General features: G+C 48.9%; 1 protein-coding gene across 3 annotated transcripts in view; it reads left to right on the top strand.

The window, feature by feature from the left end:
* The window catches only part of SNX29 (sorting nexin 29), a 551,544-nt gene that overhangs the window by 444,517 nt on the left and 85,318 nt on the right, over positions 1-21,709 (top strand). For all 3 annotated transcript variants that reach the window (XM_047780471.1, XM_047780470.1, XM_047780473.1), the window contains one exon: positions 7,210-7,350. In XM_047780471.1, coding sequence (XP_047636427.1) covers positions 7,210-7,350 — 141 coding nt within the window. The remainder of the gene's footprint in view (positions 1-7,209; positions 7,351-21,709) is intronic.

Here is a 21,709-nt window from a genome sequence, read left to right as displayed (position 1 = left end):
TCTTATGGTGGAGCCCATAGAGCTGTAACAGGTGTGTCTTCAGTGGCAGTGCTTCTTCACCTTTGCAGAATTTCGTGATGATGATGGGGATAACAACAACAATAGTAATAATAGCAGCGACACTTAGGACAGGTTTTTTGGGCCATGCTCACAGCGTGTAGAAGTTCCCAGGCCAGAGATTGAACCTGTGCCACAGGTAGTGACCTGAGCTGCTGCAGGGACAACGCCGGATCCTTAACCCACTGCTCCAGCAGGGAACTCCAACACTTACGACATTTTTATAAATGCTTTCAGGCATGGTTTTTTTTGCGAGGAGGGGGTTATACCCATTTCTCAGATGAGTAAACTGAACTCTGAAAGAAGCAATTTGTCTAACATCACAGAACGTGGTAGGTGGTGGAGGCGCTGAGCTTCTGGGATCCCCTGTAGTTTGTGAGCCCGCTGTGACCGTCTTGATGTCTCAGCAGAGCCCAGTCCCCATCAGTCAAACCACTGGAGGGGTTTAATGTTAAAGCTGATCAAGATCAGAGACTCAGGAAGTCCACACCTTTGTCAGTTCCCAGTGGCAGCCTAACCAGTAGATTACACTTTTTTTTTTTCTTTTTACAGCTGTACCTGTAGCATGTGGGAGTTCCCAGCTCCGGAAGTTCCCAGAGCTGCAGCTGAGGCCTACACCACAGCCACGGCAATGCCAGATCCGAGCCACATCTGCAGCATGGGTCACAGCTTGTGTCAACACCAAATCCTTAACCCACTGAGCAAGGTCAGAGATCGAACCCACATCCTCATGGAGACTTACATCAGGTTCTTAACCCACTGAGCCACAGTGGGAGCTCATTCGGTTACATTTTTAATTGTTCGTTTAATTGAACACTCACATGGTATCTTCTATGGACTGGGCCCCATTCTAAGCCCATGGCATGTGGGAACTCATTTAATCCCCCCAAGACCCAGTGAGAGGTAATATTATCATCCTCATTTCTCAAAGGAGGGAGCGGAGGCACAGAGAAGTGTAGTAACTTTCTCAGGGCGCCCAGCAGTGCACAGCAGAACCGAGATTTGAATTGGGGGAGTTTGGCCGCAGAGCATGTGCTCTTAGCTCCCATGCTTTGTGTCTCCTTGCTGATCACTCAGTCACGATGTCACATCCCCTCCCCTCCCCCACAAGGAGCTTGCTCCCCTCCCTGCCCTGGTCATCACGCCCGTGACATTGCCCTGGCATGTTTATTCATATCTTCAATCTAGGTGGCCTTCCCCAAGCCCTTGGTCCCCTGGAGCCAGACATCAAGGTGGATGTGGGACGAGGAGGGGACAGTAGTCTCAGCAGTCCTGTGACTTATAAAAGGAAGGGTTGGACTCATGGACCCTGGCCTTTCGAAGCTCTGAGTTCTTGAATGCCTGCTGTCCCCCTTAGCAGGGGGTGCCACTAGGAGACAGTTGGAAGACCAGGGGATGAAGCTATTTCTAGAACAGGGTATTTGATCTGAACAGTTTTAAGACTGTTTTAAAGAATGCAAGCACGTTGGCACCATCCTCGTTGTAAGGAAATTTGTGAGCTTAAGAAATTTAAGGCTTTTTTAATTTTAAGAATTTTGAAGGATTAAAGAAATTTAAAGAAAATGCAGGCAAGTTGGCACCGCCCTGGTTTGCCAAAGCAGGAGATGGAGCCTAAAGTAAGATGATTGCGCTGACACAGGAGCTTCCCGGGGCCAGAGCAGCTGCCCACTCCACCGGCCCCAGAACCCAGTCTCTGGCATGAGCCTCCTCCACGGAAAGTTGTTGAAGGAGTTTGAACAGGGGAGGCGAAAATGAATGGAATGGGGGGAAAGTGGGAGGGGCCAGAAGAGCCACCGAGAGCCTGCCCTAGCAGTCCAGGCAGGGGCAGGGCTGACTCTGGAGGTGGGCTCGGCAGGCCCCCCGTCCAGTACTTGGATGTGAGAGCAAAGAACATCCCTGGTCAGCGCTGATGCCCAGATTTCTGGCTCAGGCAGCTGAGCGGTCCATCCATGGCGAGAGCAAGGTGCAGGAGGAGGAGAGGCTTTGCAGTGCAGACCCTGCGTGTGGATGTAGACACAGATTTTATCAGGTCTTGAGTCCGGAGTTCCCATCAGAGGTCCAGACTAGAGACGAAGATTTGGAAGTCATTGATCGAAACATCAACTGTGCCCCCTCGAGAGTGGACCCTCATGAGGGGAAGGGGGGGCCCGGGGAAAGTCTCCACCTTTAATGAACGGGCCGCAGAGGAGGTCCCCCCGTGGAAGGCCAAGAAGGGCCGTCAGAGAAGCAGGAGGGACTCGAGGCTTTCACAGAGTGAAGCATTTGACTCTTCAATGTGTTAGGAAAAATGTAGAATCAGAATGTATAACTCACATTAGAGCTGCCAATTTTTATCGTTGTGGGAGAAGTTTTTAAGTTGCATATTGACATTCACTGATTGCAGGTTATAACAGCTACTTATCCCTGGAGGCTTTACTTTCTGGGCTGTTCTTAGTCATGGAATTTTAAAAAATGCATCGATCTCTCTCCCGCTCTTTTGCCTTGCGACACAGTTCCTATGTGTCCCTGGAAGGTTTGAGGGCCTGTAAAAGGTGATGCAACAGCCTTTGTATTTTTCATGCCCCTAAAGGGTTCTCGTGATTCAGATGAAGCAGTTTTATGCTCCAGTTGCGCTTCTCCCATCTGGACGGGACTTTCCATCCAGTTGGGCCGATGTCACTATTCCGGCCTCTCCCTCCTTCCCCACGTCTCTCTCCACCTCCTCCACGTGGTGGTGTATGTGATGCCAGCCATAGCTGGCTGCGTGGCTGATATACCCGAAGACTCTCCAGCCCACCTCGTGAGCACGTGCTTTTATCCACCTCCGTTGTGTAGACGAGGAAACCCATAGAGAGAAGGAGGCATCATCTGTGCTTTACATCGGGGCTCCCCAGATTGCCCTTTGTCTTAGTCCACTTGCTGTAACAAAGGGCTGTAGACTCGGTGCCTTAAACAAGGAACATCTATTCTCCGCAGCCCTGGAAGCTGGCAAGTCCAAGATCAGGGCACCAGCAGATGTCTGGTGAGAACCCACTTCCTGGTTCACAACCGCTGTCTTCTCCCCATCTTCACATGGTAGAAGGGGCGAAGGATCTCCCTGGGCATCTTTTATAAGGGTGCTGGTCTCATTCATGATGTGTACGTGATGCCAGCCATAGCTGCATGGCTTATATGCCCGGAGACTCTCCAGCACCACCCTCATGACCTACTCACCTCCTAGGGCCACCACCTCAGGGGTTAGGATTTCAACATAACACATCATTGGGGTTGGAGATGCAGACATTCAGACTGTAACACCCACTCATCAGCATCACCAGAAAAGCTTTGCAATGTTATGTATGAACCCCTGAGTCCCAGAGGTCAACGTGGCCCTGAGGGCTGGAAACATTTGGAAAGCATTGCCCCATTCACACTAGATTTGGATATATTGCTAGCAAAATAGCAATAATGAGGACTTTCTGAATCTCTAGATCGGTGATCAGAAAAGGTTTTTTTGTTGTTGTTGTTGGTTTTTTTTTTTTTTTTGTAAAGGAACAGGAAATAAATATTTTTCAGCTTTGCAGGCCACATGGTCTTTGTTGTGACCACTCAGCTCTGCCATTGCATTGTGAGAACAGCTATAAATAATAGGTAAACAGACACAGCGATTTGACCCACTGGCTCATAGTTTATCTCCCTTGATCTAGATAATAAGTCGTGCTCATGATGTTCAGACGAGCAGTTGAACTTGCCATTCTCCAGGGGATGTTTGGACTTGGGTAAGAATATACTGCAAGCAGGTAACAGTCCACTCAAGATGTATCGGGGCAAGATTGCATTCAGCTACTGGTATGAAGACCTCTAAAACAATAGCTTGAGCAAATTAGAGGTGACTATTTCTCTTTTGTTCAAAAGAAAAGTTTTGACTAGATACTGTAGTATTTGTTGTGGTTGGCCCCATGATGTCATCAGACACCCACAGTCCTATCTTTCTACTTCCATTTTCAGGATTGCCTCATGATCATGAAATGATTGCTAGAGCACCAGTCATCACATCTGTGTTTGAGAAAGAAAAAGACAGGTAGAAGAGTAAAAAGGCACTCGTCACCTGAGTTAGAACTCTCCTAAGAACTGTCCTTAGAAGCCCCAAATGGTGATTTTTGCTTATATCTCAGTAGCTGCTCTTACCTGCAAGGACACAGGAAAAGATAGTTAGAAAATTTTTCATCCTGAATACATTGCTACCCCCAGAAATACTGGGGGAAACTGATACTGAACAAGGAACTTGCACTTGCTGTGACTTGCGAGGACGCAAAATGCCCCAGATGTGCTGCGGGACAGTCTCGTGAGCTCTGCTGGGTTTATTTGCTAATGATGCATCATGTCTCAGTCCGGGGAGACTGAACGCCTGACATCCCTATTCTCCACAACTAGCCAGGCCTCTCCAGATGCCTCTGGGCTCTAATGTATCCTTGACTGTTATAAATCAAATTATTGCATGATTGTGCTCACAATCCTGGCAGTTGGCACACCACTGCTGGGACACCTGCTGCCACAAAACCTTTTGAGACAAACTCCTTTCCTCTCTGGGCAGCTTTGGCTGCTCTAAAGGTCCTTCCTAAATAAAGTCTGTCTTTCTCTAGTTTCTCTCTGCTGGAAGTTTTCCTCCTGGAATCATCAGAGAGGCGTCTGTCTTCTTCTTTCCAGGCTTCCCAGGAGTTCAGAGAGCTCTACCTCCTGCACCCGAGGCTCAGGTTATCATCCTCCAATATCTCCCGTCTTCCTTCCGATAATTTGATTGCAGATCAGCGCCTAGGGCTTCTGAACTCGAAAGTGTGTATGAACCTCGTGCAGTCCTGGTTAAAGTGCAGATTCTGAGTCAGTAACCTGGGGTGGAGGCCGAGGTGTTGCATTTCTGCCATCTTAGCACGTGATGCCAATGCTGCTGGTCCATGGACTGCACTTTACTGAGTAGCAAGTAGTCTGGGCCTTTCTGAACATATTTCAGCTCATCTTTCAATAGGCAGCAGCCAAAAGCTAAGTTGGTTTGGTCAATTTAGAACAGAATAAGGGAGTCCCCATTGTGGCTCAGCAAAAACAAATCTCACTAGTATCCATGAAGACACAGGTTCGATCCCTGGCCTTGCTCAGTGGGTTGGGGATCCGGTGTTGCCGAGAGCTGAGGTGTAGGTTGCAAACGTGGCTCGGATCCCTTGTTGCCGTGACTGTGGCATAGGCCAGCAGCTGTAGCTCCAGTTACACCCCTAGCCTGGGAACCTCTGTATGCCACAGGTACGGCCCTAAACAGCAAAAAAAAAAAAAAAAAAAAGAATAGAGTAAGACTTCAATTTCAACTCCTTTATTCTAGAAGATCTCATATACCTTTCTATAAGGTCGAAAGAGTACATGGGCTGGCGTTCCTGCTGTGGTACAACGGGATTGGCAACTTCTCTCTGGCACCAGGATGCAGGTTCGATCCCCGGCCTGGCACAGTGGACTAAAGGATCTGGCACTGCCACAGCTGCAGCATAGGTCACAACTGTGCCTGGGATCTGATCTCTGGCCCGGAAACTGCACATGCTGCAGGGAGACCAAAAAAGAAAAAGGAAAAAATAGAGGACGTGGTCTTTTTTGGTGGCCCTTTCACATTTACTCAGCTCATTTAGTCTTTGTCCCACAGGCCATCGCTGTGCCGTGTCTCAACGCACAGGGTCAGGTTTTCGGATCTTATCATAAAACCTGACACTGGTCTTTTGGAATTTCACCATGTTGCATTAGACTCACCCCTCCGGCCACTTGAGACCCCTTGATATCTATCATCCACTGTAGTTACCGGCTCTCTGAGCTTGGGGGTTCCTAACAGACCCGGTAGACCTGTGTCTCCATCTCATTCCACTGGAAACGTCCTTCCGTTGATTGAAATTCTTTGGTTTAAATTCCCCTCTTCATCTTCCTCACACGGCTGTCGTGCGAGGCCGTGATGGTCACCTTACTGGAGTTCAGCTGTGTAATGTTACACTGTCTGGATTGGGGGTCACGGGTGGTTTTCCGTAAGGCAGCATTGATCATTCACACAAGTGATGCCGCCTTCTGTGGTTAAAGAGTTTTTAAGATGCGTATTGACATTCACTGATTGCAGATTATAACAGCTATTTATCATTGGAGACTTGACTCTCTGGGCTGTTCTTAACTCCGTGATTTTTTTTTTTAAATGGATCGATCTCCCGCTTCTCTGTGTTGCCTTGAGATGCAGTTGCTGTGTGTCCCTGGAAGGTGTGAGGACCTGTACAAAGCTAGTGAAACAGCCCTTGCATTTCATACCCTCACTGTGTTCTCTTGAGAGTCACCTCTTGATGACAGTAAGGAAGTTTTATGGCCCAGATGTGTTTGTCCCACCTTGATGTGACCTTCCATCCACTTGGGCCGATCTCAACTCCGGCCCCTCCCTCCGGGTACGTGTCTGCGTGATTCCTAGGCCCAGCTGCCTGGCCTGCATGGCTACGTGTTCTCCAGGGCACCTTGGAGGAGGTGCTGTTAGCTCTGCGTCACAGATGAGGAAATGCATAGCCAGCAAGATGAATAACCTCTCACCTGCAGTCTGTTACGCCACAATGTGCATGTGACAAATGTATGAAAAATGTGTCTCTGAGATGAATGGGGCTGTCGATCTCTGCTGATACCGGGAGGGTGAAGTACAGCGTGTTGTGCCTGCATCCTGCCGGGCAGGTCCATTCCCTCCTGTGTCCATTTGTTCACTCAGCATCCCTGAGTCCCTGCTCTGGTACTGGGCCTCCAGTGGAATGAGAGGTGGACATACACCGTGTGTTCCCAATGAAGAAGGGGGAGCGTCTCCAGAATCCCAGCCCTTTGTAATAAGAGGTTTTGTTTTTGTTTTCTGTTTTTGCTTTTTAGGGCTGCACCTGCGGCATATGGAGGTTCCCAGGCTAGGGGTCAAATCAGAGCTACAGCTGCTGGCCTACACCACAGCCACAGTAACGCCAGATCCAAGCCACGTCTGTGACTGACACCACAGCTCATGGCAATGCCAGGTCCCTGACCCACTGAGCAAGGCCAGGGATCGAACCTGCCTCCTCATGGATACTAGTCAGGTTCATTTCAGCTGCACCACAGTGGGAACTCCCTGTACTAAGAGTATTAAGAGACGTTTACATTTTCTCTTTCCCTTCTTGAAAGGTCTACATCCGGATAAAAGACGATGAATGGAACATCTATCGGCGGTACACAGAGTTTAGGAGTTTGCACCACAAGTTACAGAACAAATACCCCCAAGTGAGGGCCTACAACTTCCCACCCAAAAAGGCCATTGGGAACAAGGTAGGTGCTGTCACTGCGTCGGGTGGCGGGGGGGTGGCGCAGGCGACGCTCCAGCTGGTGTCCTTCAGTTTGTGATTTAAACATGCATACTCCTGTAAGGACCTCACTCAGACTTGGCTAATAAAAGAAAAAATAGGAAGAGAACAGTCGCCCACCCGTTCCAGCGTTATGTTTCCCATGCATCCTTGTCTCCCTACAGCAGGGACTTGACAGACCTGTTCAACGGGACCACAGAGTAAATATCTGGGGCTCTGGGGACCCCACCATTTCAGCTGAAAGTACCCAGCTCTGCCATTGTGGTAGCAGCTGCAGACACGACGGATGCACACGGGCATGTCCCTGTGCCAATAAAACTTTATTTATATGAAGAGGGGGCAGCTGGACTTGGCCCATGGGCCATCGTTGGCCGATGTCTGTTCTGGACCCCCCAGAAATGGCTTCTCGTTTTCATCCATAGTTGTGCTGATATGTGTTTGGACTTGAGAATGTGGGGTTTCTCTCCAGGGAGTGCTTTCCTCGAGCAGCTCCCTTTTTTACAGGGTTACGGCCTCAGAAAGGTTAGTCATTGATAATGACCTGGTCTGTTTCTGCGTGTTCATCCAAATACCCTAAAGAAAGGAGGCACTGGCTGGTCCATCGGCCCGCATTTGTTCATTCATCACGCATTTCCTGAGCACCCGTTACGTGTCGCAGGGCAGTGGGTACTGAAGCCTGGCCTGGGGCCCTGTCACCTTGTCTGACACCTGCAGCCAGTTGGTGTCTTTTCATCCTCCACTATGTGTGAAGCCTGGCCCCCAATCTGTAGCATCGGCCTCACCTGGAGCTGGGTAGAAATGCAGATTCTCAGGCACCCCCCCACCCCTTGTTACTGAAATACAGGCTCCGGGGCTGGGCCCAGGATGGAGGTCCTCGCACGCCCTCTGCGTGGTGCCCACCAAAGTGTGGGAACCACAGCGCTCTCATGTGGACAAAGCCCTGGCAGATTTCATTGGCGGTGAAGTTCCTCCTATTAATGAACCCGGCTAGTATCTGTGAGGATGTGGGTTCGATCCCTGGCCTCGCTCGGTGGCTTAAGGATCCAGTGTTGCTGTGAGCTGCGGTGTAGGTCACAGACATGGCTCAGATCTGGCGTGGCTATGGCTGTGGTGTAGGCTGGTGGCTGCAGCTCTGATTGGATCCCTAGCCTGGGAACCTCCATATGCCGCAGGTGCGGCCCTAAAAAGTGGAAAAAAAAAAAACCAAAAAAACCCAGAAAACTTAGAAATTCTATACTTTTTCATAGCAAGAAATACAACAGTTCTTACGGGGGTGGGGATGATATACTGATTTAATCTTGACCCACAGGCCTGTACAAATCGCAGGGCTCATTCAGAATGTCATAAAACAAGATTCCGCTTAACCAGCGTCCTCATTTGGAGAAACATTAGGCTGAGGCAGCCCTTCCAGGACACCTGCAGGGCACGTGGTCTGCCTGCATCTCACCAAGGGGATGAGCACAAGACCCGGCATGTGCCTGTCTTTGACCGGCTTTCCACCCCCTGTGGCTGCTGTCACAAGTTACCACGCGTTTAGGGGCTGAAAACGATTCAGGTTTATCATTGTACAGTTCTGGGGGCAGAAGTCCACTGCCCGTCTCCCCGGGCTAGTTTAAAGGGTGGGCAGAGCTGTTCCTTCCGGGGGCTCCAGAGGAGAATCTGTTCCCTGCCTTTTGCACCTTCTACCCCACCCCCATTCCTTGGCTTGTGGCCCCTTTTGTCTTCAGAGCCCAAGTCACATCACTCTGGCCCCTGCCTCTCTCAGCACAGTCATGTCTCTGACGCCTCTTCCTCCTCTCAGGGCCCTTGTGATCACTGTGCCCCCCGCGACCCCCAGATAATCCGTGATTATCTCCCATCTCAAGGTCCGAAAGGCCCCTTTCTCCGTTGAAAGTAAGATGCTCTCAGGCCCCAGGATCAGGACGTGGACTCCTTTGGGACGCACCCTTGCTGAGTGCTTTCCCTGCAGCCTGATGCGACCCCCCCTTCACCTCATCTCCCCTCCGACCGTGGGTTACACGGTTCAGAGCTCCAAGAACAACACCTGTCCTCGGTACCTCAGTGGCATGTGAGGCTCAGATGGAGGGAGGTGACACTCAGGCCTGAGAAATAGGCGGGGCTTTCTGGAGCTCCTGGGCTTAGAAAGAGCGTGAAGCAGTCCTGTCTCTCCTGTGCAGGGACCAGGAATGAGGGGTCCCCTTGGAGGTGGGTCACCCGCAGCCCTGCTCCCAGGCCTTCCGTCCCTGTCAGTGCAGCACTGACCGTGAAGTCTGTCCCAGCAGGCCACCCATTGCAGCCCCACGTGCAGATAAATGAGCTTGGGAATTAAAGGTCCCGTCCTGGTGGCCCTGGCCCGAGGCTGCCTGGCTTAAACACATGCACTTGGCCAGTTCTGAACCGGAGCTTTCGTCCTGCTCCCCACCCCAGGGCTGGGCCACACAGTCCCCTCTGTTGCTCAGGCATCTGAGAGCTGGGAGCCGTCATGGAACCTCAGCCTCTCCGCCAGCTACAGCCTGCTTTAGCTTTTAATTGCCTGGCAGGTTCCCCCTGTAGTTCGATCCCTGAGCCCCTCCCTGTCACCTCTGGTGACTAAGAGAAAAGACGCATCTGCTTCCCTTAACTACATGCTGGCTGCTGCCCAGGACAGATCTGCTGGTCCGTCTGATTTTCAAGGACAGGACGAGTCAGGATTCAGGACTTGAGTGCCCCAAAGAGGCTACACTGATGAGCTCTGCTAGAGACCAATCTTGTGTGCCTCACTGCCGCTGTGCCTAAGTGCTCAGGATACCTGCTTTGATTCCCTGAGGGCACGTTTTCTAGAGAGCCTGGGTTCTAAATTGGCCTAGAAAAATGGACCACATCAGAATCTTGTCTTTGGTTGGATCCCTTCAAGATGATAGGCTTGGACCATGAGTGTGTCTAGACACGACGTTCTCGAGTGGATTGAGTTTCGTGCAACATGTCTGGACCCATGAAATGATTTGCTCCAGAATCCAGACCTGGATGGTATTCAAGGACGTATTAAGCTGAGCCTTGACACAGTTAACAGGTGAGTGTCGGTCCAGCCTGAACGTCTAGCTGTTTGCTCAGCTTTAGAAGTAAAATGCGATCTTCACCCCAGTTTGAACTTGTAAAAAAACTGATAAAGGAAGCATGTTATGTAGTTTCTACATGCAGGATTTGTCTTCAGCAAAGCATCTCTTCTGCCTCATGTGCCATATGTGTGTTGAGTTGTAAGGGTGCAGGGTGCCCAGAGCGCTTGCCAGAGGCCTCCGCACCGTCCTGGCCCCCACTCTGCCCATCGCCCACCTCACACTAAAATAGCTTCCTGAGCATGTCTCCCATCCTGTGAAGTATATTCTGGTGAAGCTGAGTCAAGCCACAACAGGTGTGTATTAAAGTTACTCATTAACTTTTTAAAAAGATTTTTATTATGGTTGATTTACAATGTTCTGTCCATTTCTGCTGTAAAGTAACCCCCTTATATATACATACATACATACATACATATATATATTCTCTTTCTCACGTTATCCTCCATCAGGCTCCATCACAAGTAATTAGATATAATTCCCTGTGCCACACAGCAGGATCTCACTGCTTATCCATTCTAAATGCAGTTGTTTGCGTCGACCAACCCCAAACTCCCAGTCCCTCTACTCCCTCCCCCTTGGCAAGCACAAGTCTGTTCTCCATGTCCATGAGTTTGTTTCTTTTCTGTGGAAAGGTTTATTTGCACCGTATATTAGATTCCAGGTATAAGTGATATCGTATGGTATTTGTCTTCCTCTTTCTGACGTCCTTCACGAGTATGAGAGTCTCTAGCTCCATCCATGTTGCTGCAGATGGCATTACTTTCTTCTTCTTTATGACTGAGTAGTATTCCAGTGTACATATGTACCACATCTTTAATCCATTCATCTGTCAGCGGACATTTAGGTTGTTTTCATGTCTTGACTGTTGTGAATAGTGCTGCAGTAAACACAGGGGTGCTTGTATCCTTTTCAGTGAAAGTTTTGTCCAGATACATGTCCGGGAGTGGGATTGCTGGGTCGTGTGGTAGTTCTATAGTTAGTTTCCTGAGGTACCTCCATGCCGTTTTCCATAGTGGTTGTACCAATTTCCATTCCCACCAACAGTGCAGAAGGGTTCCCTTTCATTAACTTTTCATTAACTTTTAAACATCACAGGCGTGGGGCCTGTATCTGTCAGGATAGGCTTGGTTAGGCTGAGGTAACAGCACTGTGATCTGGGCAGCCTAAGCCAGTTAAGGTGTATTTTCAGCTCACGTTCAGTGTCCATCGCAGGTCAGTTAGGAGCTCTGCTGCTCAGCCTCAGGGCCCAGGCTGCCCCAGCCTCCTCTGTGTGTTGCGTGATGGTTACCAGCGAGACCCATGGCCTGAGTGAAGGAATCAAAGAACAGAAATTAAATGTTCACTTAAAAGCTTCCCTTTTGTTTCCTTCTCTACTTCACTGAGTCTTGGCAGAAATTTAAAAATATATATATCTATATCTGAAGTGAGTAGAATAACTTTGAGTATCTTTGAATATTGTTCTTTGGGCTGAATATTTTTTTGCAGATCAGGCAAGAAACAGCAGGCCTTTGCAGACAGGGAAGCCGGCTGCCTCACCGACTGAGGGGGTGGCCCGTGAGCTCCCCGTCCAGACGGACTTTGCTGGCACAAGGGCTCAGGTGGAAGATGCCTTCTTGGTAATGCTCCTGAAAGTCTCCGTTATTGCTCAAGGAGCAAATGAGAATGGAGGGACTGTCGCTTCTTCTCAGGATAATGGAGTCAGTCTCAGAAAGTTCATTTGGCTTTAAGACAAGGCAGATCGCTTTCCCCCAAGCCAAAGATAATTCAACTTGTTGGAGAAATTATGCATTAAAAACACATACACTAGCGTGCTGTGGAGGAGCCGTCTGGTGCTCACTAAGCCATGGAAAGTACTTGCAGCTCCCTGAGAGGTGCAGCCCCAGGACTGAGGACCCCGGCAGAGGGTGGAGAACAAGCAGGTGTTGGGGTACTGCACGCAGGCTGGCAAATTCTTCCATTTGGCAAACCCGTTCCAGGTGAGGGGTGTCCTGCTGGGTGTAGGGAGTTAGAGGATTTAGAGTACAGGCTCTGCCTTTGCCAAGTTCACGGTCTTGGAGTTCCCATTGTGGCACAGCTGAAACGAATCTGACTACATCTGAGGATGCAGGTTTGATCCCTGGCCTCCCTCAGTGGGTCAGGGATCTGGCATTGCCATGAGCTGTGGTGTAGGTTACAGACACGGCTTGGATCTGGTGTTGCTATGGCTGTGGTGTAGGCTGGCAGCTTCAGCTCCCATTTGACCCCTAGCCCCTAGCCTGGGAACTTCCAGATGCTGCGGGTGGGGCCCTAAAAAGCAAAAGCAAAAGCAAAAAAAAGGTCTTGGTCTTGTAGGGAGAAGGGCTGGTCAGTCAGTTCTCCCAGAGGCGTCCCATGAGCCCAAGAGGGTCCCTGAGCCTGGAGAGGAGTGAGGAGCAGGAAGCAGAGCTGCTTTCTGCAGGAGGGAAAATGCTCGAAGGGGCAGCGGGAATCCTACATGAGGGAGCCAGCGGGAGAGCAAGTCGCTCAGGGCACCTCCTTTCCTTTCACACTGTTGCCCCCATGCACCTGTGGCTGTGTCTTCAAGCGCCACAGACCTCGTGGCTCCAAACCACACACACCTACCATCTCACCATTCAGTCAATCAGGGCTCCGGCCCTGGTCTCACTGGGCTCAAGTCTAGGTGCTGGCGAGGCTGGTTCCTTCTGGAGGCGCCAGGGAAGAGCCCGTGCCCTGGACTTTGCCGGCTTCCCGAGGCTTCCTGCGTTGTGTGGCTCACGGCCCCTTCCTCTCCTCCAACCCTCCGTCCACGCTCGCGTCAGCGCACACGGCGGAGACCCCGCAGGGTGCAGGTCTCCGCTTTTGAGATTCGCTGCGGCCCAGCAGGGTGCCGTCCCCACCTCAAGGTCCCTAATCACCTCGGCAAAGTCCCTCTTGCCAGGGGCTGTGGTCTCAGGCCGCTCTCCCCTCGCGTGGGGCAGAAAACCTTTACTCTTGGCTCATTTTGCAGATGAAGAAATGGAAGCCCAGGGAGGTGACGTGCCTTGTCCAAGGTCCTCTCACATGGCAGTGTCCCAGCTGCTCGCAGGCCAGACAGATGGTTCGCAGAGCCCTCTCACCCCAGACATGCCACAGGGGACCCACAGAGGAGTGGAGAGTCTTTCGCTTCTGCCCCATTGGTGGGCATTTATACTGATTCCAGAAGTCTGTTCCTTAACCTCGTGGGTGCGAAGCCTGCCCTGCTTGCATCCCCCTTCTCAGCCCCCCACCCCTCACACTCCCGGAGTCCGCTGACCGGCGCTTTTTAGAGCCAGGAGCTGCCGCCTTCGTAGTGACCCACAGACGTAAACCTTTGCCTAGTAAACCTCAGCGTGTGGAGTCAGTCAGTCATGCGTTGGTTCACTCAGCAGGACTTTGCCAACCCTGAGAGTAAAAAGGAAAAAAGTTCTTACGGGTTCACTAGCTGTGCGGCCTTAAGCAAGTTACTTGACCTCTCTGTGCCACAGGTTCCCTTCTGTGTACAGGGACAGTGGTGTTGTTGAGTGAGTGTGAGGGGGTGACGTTTGCAAAGTGCTTACCAGGATGCCTGTGCCTGCGTTGGGGCTCATGACAGGGGCATGGGGGAGGGGCACATTCTTGCCGTGGAGGGTGCTGGGACTCTGAGCCTGTGCAGTGGACAAGCCTGACATAAGTGGTCCCTCTAGAACCCCCACAATCTGTGTTTCTGTGTATGGTAACACCACCAGCCTGTGCCCAGCCTGTCACATACACCGGAAGCTCTGTACTCATTTTCCTTTTTTTTTTTTTTTAGAGAGAATGAGAGTTTAATCACTGTTTACTTTTTTTTATTTTTATTTTTTTGCTTTTTAGGGCCGCACCCACAGCATATGGAGGTTCCCAGTCTAGGGGTCAAATCGGAGCTGTAGCCACCAGCCTACATCACAGCCACAGCAACAGCAACACAGCATCCAAGCCGCGTCTGCAACCTACACCACAGATCACGGCAAGGCCAGATCCTTAACTTACTGGGCGAGACCAGGGATCGAACCTTCTTCCTCATGGATGCTAGTCAGATTCGTTAACTGCTGAGCCACAACAGGAACTCCCTTCGTATTCATTTTCTATCATGCAATTCTTGTCGAGCCCCGTAGAAAACATCTTGCAGATGAAGAAACCAAAGGCTGGGGAGTTCCCGTTGTGGCTCAGTGGTTAACAAATCCAACTAGGAACCATGAGGTTGCAGGTTTGATCCCTGGCCTCGATCAGTAGGTTAAGGATCTGGCGTTGCCGTGAGCTATGGTGTAGGTTGCAGACTCGGCTTGGATCCCGTGTTGCTGTGGCTGTGGTGTAGGCCGGCGGCTATAGCTCCGATTTGACCCCTAGCCTGGGAACCTCCATATGCCATGGGAGCAGCCCTAGAAAAGGCAAAAAGGCAAAAAGACAAAAAAAAGAAAAAAGAAAAAAAGAAACCAAAGGCTGTAAGCATCTCACCCAAGATCCTGGGGCTTCTATCAGGAATTGAGTCAAACTTGTGCAAATGCACTGTGCCTCCTAGTCGAGAAGCCCTGTAAACCCACAGCCACATCTGGGAGCTGATGCTACAGAAAGTCAGGCCTCCCACAGGTTTCTCTATAGAGATGCAGAATCTCAGAGGCCTCTGCCAGCAACACCCTCGTGTGGAAGAGCTTCCAGAAACCTGTGCGGATACCACCACCCAATTGGAACAGAGACACAGAGAGCGCCAGCACCATCCCCTGGTTTTCCAGAGAGAAATTTGGGAGAGAAAAGATGCTCCAGCTGAATGAAGCCATAAACTCAAGCTTGTTTCTCATTTGACACTCTGCCAACCGCTGTGTAAATAGTCCCGGTACTTAATGTATTAAACAGGCTCATTATATATCACACATTTGTGTTTCTCTTTAATACAGTCAAAGCCTCTTAAGATATTCTCCAGGAGAGCAGTTGCTGACGTCATCTTGCCAGAAGAATTGTCTCAGGAGAGAGACAGTGCTAAGACACAGACCTGGACTATGTATGTGATGCGTCTGCAGATAGGCGTATGGATTTCATAAGTGAGGGAGGACTTTTCTATAACAATGAATTAAAATCCAATTTAAAAATCAAGGTGGGAATTCCCGTCGTGGCTCAGCAGAAACGAATCTGACTAGTATCCATGAGGATGCAGGTTTGATCCCCAGCCTTGCTCAGTGGGTCAAGGATCTGGCGTTGTCCTGAGCTGTGGTGTAGGTCACAGACACAGCTCGGATCTGGTGTGGCTCTGGCTGTGGCATAGGCCAGGCCAGCAGCTACAACTCCGATTGGACCCCTAGCCTGGGAACCTCCATATGCCATGGGTGTGGCCCTAAAAAAAGACAAAAAACTAAAACTAAAAATCAAGGTCATTTGATAAACACATAATCCAGAGCCAGCTACTAGAAGTGTACTTGCTGCCCTGTTTCCATCCCATGAAGCACGTAGAGAGTTAGAGTCCAGGAGTATTGTCTTAGAGGTCGCGGGTCACAGACCTTGAAAGTCCCACCTCCTCCAGGAAGCCTTCCCTGAGCTCCAAGTGTTAGCCATCCTTCATCTGGGTTTCTTTCTCAGGCTCCCTCTGTGCTGCCTGATGCATGGTCCTCTCTCTCTCCCATTCTCCCATGGAATTAGAGAGCAGAACAAGGCCTGCTAAGTCTTTGTCTTCTCGGCATCTCACCCAGTGCCCGGTGCAAAGCATGAGCTGAGTTAAATATGTTCAATGAACAAATGAATTCAAGCTGCATGGAGATCGGTGTGTGACACCAGTGTTGTACAGCTTCCAATTCCTTTTCTCTTCAGTTCCCTGCACCACCTTAGCTCTTTGCTAACTGCTCACAGAAAGATTCTCAGGCCTCACTTGCTTGCTGGATATAGACCCAACACTGGGAATATTTGCAGGAGGATTTGCAAAGACTTTGCCTTACTGTTTACAACAGCCAAGACATGAAATCAACGTAAATGTCCATTGACAGAGGAATGGATAAAGAAGATATGGTACATATATACAATGGAATACTACTCAGCCATAAAAAAGAATGAAATCATGCCAATTGCAGCAACATGGATGGACCTAGGGATTTTCATACCAAGTGAAGTAAGACAAAGACAAATATCATATATCATTTATAGGTGGAATCTTAAAAAATGGTAAAACTGATCTTATTTACAAAGCAAACCCATAGACATAGAAAGCAAACTTATGGTTTCTGAGAGGGGAAAGAGTGGGAAGGGGTAAATGAGGAGTTTGGGATTAACAGATACACACTACTGGATGTAAAATAAACCACAGGGACCTACTGTGTAACACAGGGAACTATACTTAATCTTTTGTAATAACCTATAAAGGAAAAGAATCTGAGAAAGAATATATGTACACACATACATACATACACACACCCACATCATAGTCATATATGTATGTTCAGTTATATATATTCAGTTATATATATGCATATAAAACTGAATCACTTTGCCCTGTACCTGAAACCAACAACACTGAAAATCAACTATACTGTAATTTAAAAAAATTTTTAAGAAGACTGCATTAGCCACTTCTGGGGTGTCACCCTCCTAGTTCACCATCCAGATGGGAGTACCCCTCTTCTCTCCTCTGGGGTTGAGGCCTCTGGGGCAGCAGTGCTGAACCCACTGGTTTGGAAATTGACATGAGTTATCAACCCTCGGAGTCTCTACTGGGCATCAGGTGTTGCCGTAAATGTTTCTGGGGCTGTGAAGAGACTGGCACGTCATTATTTAATCTCTCCTTCTAGCTCTGGAGGCCTTCTAAATATACCTCACGCAGGCTGTAGCTGCTTTTTCCCCTGCACCTTTTTAGACAAGTGATTAAAATCACAACCTGGAAGAGTGCTTCTCAGCGTTTACTCACTTCTTCCATAAGTGAGAGTAATTGCTACCTTCCCCTTCAGTACTCCCATTAACTTTGGACAACTGTGTATTGCAGTCTTGGTTAGTCTTCAGCAAGCTAGAAAAAAATATTTTCAGTGTGTCAAGTTGCCGCCAGTTTCTTTTTCTTTTCTTTTCTTTTCTTTTTTTTTTTTTGTTCTTTTAGGGCCTCACCCACAGCCTGTGAAAGTTCCCAGGCTAGGGGTCGAATTGAAGCCACAGCTGCCAGCCTGCACCACAGCCACAGCAACGCAAGATCCAGGCCGAGTCTGTGACCTACACCAAAGCTCACAGCCATGCCGGATCTTTAACCTGCTGAGCGGGCCCAGGGATCAAACTCACGTCTTCATGGATACTAGCCGGGTTGTTTCCGCTGCCCCACAACGGGAACTCGCTCGCTGCCATTTTAATTCTTTCCCCGCTCCTCATGGCTGAGGGAAGCTATCTGCTTCCACTTGACTTTCCCTGCAGCGCCACGAGCCTCGAGCATTTTCAGAAGCCAGGTGGTCTGGCTTCTAAATTGCCAGAGGCCGAGAGGATAAGCGTGTGGGCTGTGGCGTCTCATTGGCCACAACTCAGACCCCATCTCTGGCACACACACTGGCTGTGTGACCTCAGGCAAGTCTGTGACTTGGGTGTCTCCGCTGTCATGTGGGTGGAGGGCGCTTGCATCAAGGGCTCTTGTGATGATCCAGGGAGATGCTGCACGTGACCTGCCGCCCAACCCCAAATGCAAGCAAGTCTGCAGAGAAGCCTCAGTGACCTGGTTGCCATCAGTTGTAATTTGTGCCCGCTCAGACATGCATGCTGGCTTCTTTCTAATCTTCTCTCCCCTTCCTCTCTCTCTTCATGTCTCTCATGGTGGTGGCGGGGGGCTTTTTGGGTGTTATCACAGTTGTTGTTTTTTACATTGAGATATGACATACCTTCCGTCTTAACTGTGTTGCCTGATGGATTTTCACAAAATGAACACACCTGTGCCAACAGCACAGAGACCAAGAAACAGACCACGAGCAGAAGCCCAAGACCCCTCATGTCACCCATGCCCCACAGGGGCGGGCACTCCTAGTTTCCTTACCACAGATTCCTTTTGCCTGGCTTAGGACTTGACATTAGTGGGATCCTAGATCTGTCCTTTTTGTTTCTGGTGTCTTTCTCTCAGCATCACATCTCTGAGATTCATGCATGTTCGTGCAAGGTGCAGTCATTTGTTTTTTCATTGCTGTGTAGTATTCAGTTGTATGAATCCCATTGAGAAGAGTCCATTGTGTGGATGTTATCACATTTTTTTATCTTTGACTGTTGGTGGATGTTTGCGTGCCTCCCAGTCTGGCACAGTTTTACATAGTGCTGTAATTAAGAATCTTGTACGGGAGTTCCAGTCGTGGCTCAGCGGAAACGAATCCGACTAGCATCCGTGAGGACACAGGTTTGATCCCTGGCCTCGACCATTGGGTTAAGGATCCGGCATTGCCGTGAGCTGTGGTGTAGGTCACAGATGCAGCTCAGGTCCTGCATTGCTGTGGCTGTGGCGTAGGCTGGCAGCTGCAGCTCCAATTTGACCCCTAGCCTGGGAACCTCCATGTGTCATGGGTATGGCCCTAAAAGATTAAAAGAAAAGGGAATCTTGTACAGAGATGTCTTCTGGTGCATCTCAGCCCTGATTTCTTTTTTGTTTCATTTTTAAAAATTTTATTCAAGTATAGTTGATTTACAGTGTTGTGTTAATTTCTACCTACAGCAAAGTGATTCGGTTATACATATGCGCATATCCTCTTTTTCAGATTCTTTTCCCATATAGAGTATCACAGAAGATCGAGTAGCGTTCCCTGTGCTATATGGCAGGTCCCCATTGGCCCTCCATTCCATGTACAATAGTGTGCATGTGCCAGCCCCAAACCCCTAGGTCCACCACCCCCTGCTGCCTCTCCCCTTTAGTAATGCTAAGTTTGGGGAGTTCCCGTGGTGGCGCAGTGGTTAACGAATCCGACTAGGAACCATGAGGTTGCGGGTTCGGTCCCTGGCCTTGCTCAGTGGGTTAACGATCTGGCGTTGCCGTGAGCTGTGGTGTAGGTTGCAGACGCGGCTCGGATCCCGCATTGCTGTGGCTCTGGCGTAGGCCGGTGGCTGCAGCTCCGATTCAACCCCTAGCCTGGGAACCTCCATATGCCGCAGGAGCGGCCCAAGAAATAGCAACAACAACAACAACAAAAAAAAGACAAAAATAATACTAAGTTTGTTTTTGAAGACTGTGAGTCAGTTTCTGCTTTGTAAATAAGTTCAAAACTGTCTGACTTATTTCATTTGGTATGATAACCTCTAGGTCCATCCGTGCTGCTGCAAATGTCTGGTTTCATTCTTTTTATGGCTGAGTAATATTCCATTGTATATGTATGTATCACATCTTCTATATCCATTCATCTGTTAATGGACATATAGGTTGCTCCCATGTCTTGGCTATTGTAAATAGTGCTGCAGTGAACATTGGGGTGCATGTATCTTTTCAAATTATGCTTTTCTCTGGTTATATGCCCAGGAGTGGGATTGCTAGTTCATATGGTAATTCTGTTTCTGGTTTTTTGAGGAACCTCCGTGCTATTTTCTGCAGTGGTTGCACCAACTTACGTTTACAGTGTAGAAGGATTCCCTTTTATCTGCACCTCTCCAGCATTTATCGTTTATAGACTTTTTGATGATGGCTTTTCTGACTGTGTGAGGTGCTACCCAATTGCAGTTTTGATTTGCATTTCTCTAGCCATTAGTGATGTTGAGTATCTTTTCATGTGCTTCTTGGTCATCTGTATGTCTTCTTTGAAGAAAAGTCTATTTAGATTTTCTGTCCATTTTTTTTTTAATTGTGTAGTGTTTTGTTTTTTTTTTAATTGAGCTGCATGAATTGCGTGTATGTTTCTATGGGTGTGCGGTATGGAATTGCAGGCTGTAGGAAGGGCGATTGTTCCACTTTAGTAGATACCACCAGAGTTTCCCAGTGTGGGTACACAGGGAGGTTTTCTTCCTCCCCTCCCTCCCTGCCTCTCTTTTTAACCCTCACAGTAAAACAAGACCACTGTGTACAGGTCTTTGGCTGCTCTTACCTGCCTGAAAGCTTGGCTCCTGGATTTCCTTCCCAGGTTTTACACTGGAATCTAATTGTTACAGTGATGGTTTCTTAAAGGAAGGAAGAAAAATATATTAGATACCAAGCACTCCTATTTCCACCACCTAGAATTAAAAGCTGTTCACATTTTGTCATATTTGCTTCTAAGCTTTTAAAAACTTATTAGAAAATATTTTAAATGTGCCCCAGAATACAGAGAAAAATGTAATGAACATGCATGTATCACTATCCAGATTTAATAAACATTGATGTTTAGAATTAAATTAACCATTTCAGATACAGCTAAGTCCTCTTTGTACCTTCCCTCCAGAGGGGACCATTCTGTGGAGTTGTGTATCTTTCCTGTCTGTGGTTTTATTTTTATTATATTTTATTTTATTTCTTGTCTTTTTGTCTTTTCTAGGGCTGCACCCGTGGCATATGGAGGTTCCCTAGGCTAGGGGTCGAATCAGAGCTGTAGCTGCCGGCTTACGCCAGAGCCACAGCAACGCGGGATCCGAGCCGCGTCTGCAACCTACACCACAGCTCACGACAACGCCAGATCCTTAACCCACTGAGCAAGGCCAGGGATCGAACCCGCAACCTCATGGTTGCTGGTCGGATTTGTTAACCACTGAACCACAACGGGAATTTCTTGTCTGTGGTTTTATACTTCTATTACATATACTTAGGAGTGCGTTTTCTTTTATTACTTCACATAAATGATATTGGTCATTTTCTCTCTTTTCACGCCTTGTATTTTCATCAGTATTACCTTTCTGAGATTAATACATTTGGATGCATGTCCTTCTCATTTATTAACTGCTATACCTACTGAGACTCTATTGTATGACTGTTCAATGTTGTGTGTATTTATTTACTCTCCCGTTAATGGGTCTTTAGGTTGTCGACAGTATTCCTTATTCAGTGTTGCAGTGAGCATCCCCACCTGTCTCCTGGCACACGTGTTTTTAGACTCATGGCTGGTGTAGCCGGGAGGGATACTGCGGGCTCACAGGGCATGCTTGTCTTCAGCCTCTGTAGCTGCTACTGAATTGCTGTCCATGGAGATGGCACCAAGTGGATGAGGATTCCCATTGTTCTCAACAACGTTTGACGTCGTTAGGAGTTCCCGTCGTGGCTCGGCGGTAACGAATCTGACTCGCATCCATGAGGACTACTCAGGTTTGATCCCTGGCGTCGCTCAGTGGGCTAAGGAT

This window comes from Phacochoerus africanus, chromosome 5 (assembly GCF_016906955.1).
Source record: "Phacochoerus africanus isolate WHEZ1 chromosome 5, ROS_Pafr_v1, whole genome shotgun sequence".
In the NCBI taxonomy this organism is placed as follows: Eukaryota; Metazoa; Chordata; class Mammalia; order Artiodactyla; family Suidae; genus Phacochoerus; species Phacochoerus africanus.
The sequence above is the reverse complement of the archived record's forward strand: the minus strand, read 5'-3'. Positions and strand labels throughout refer to the sequence as shown.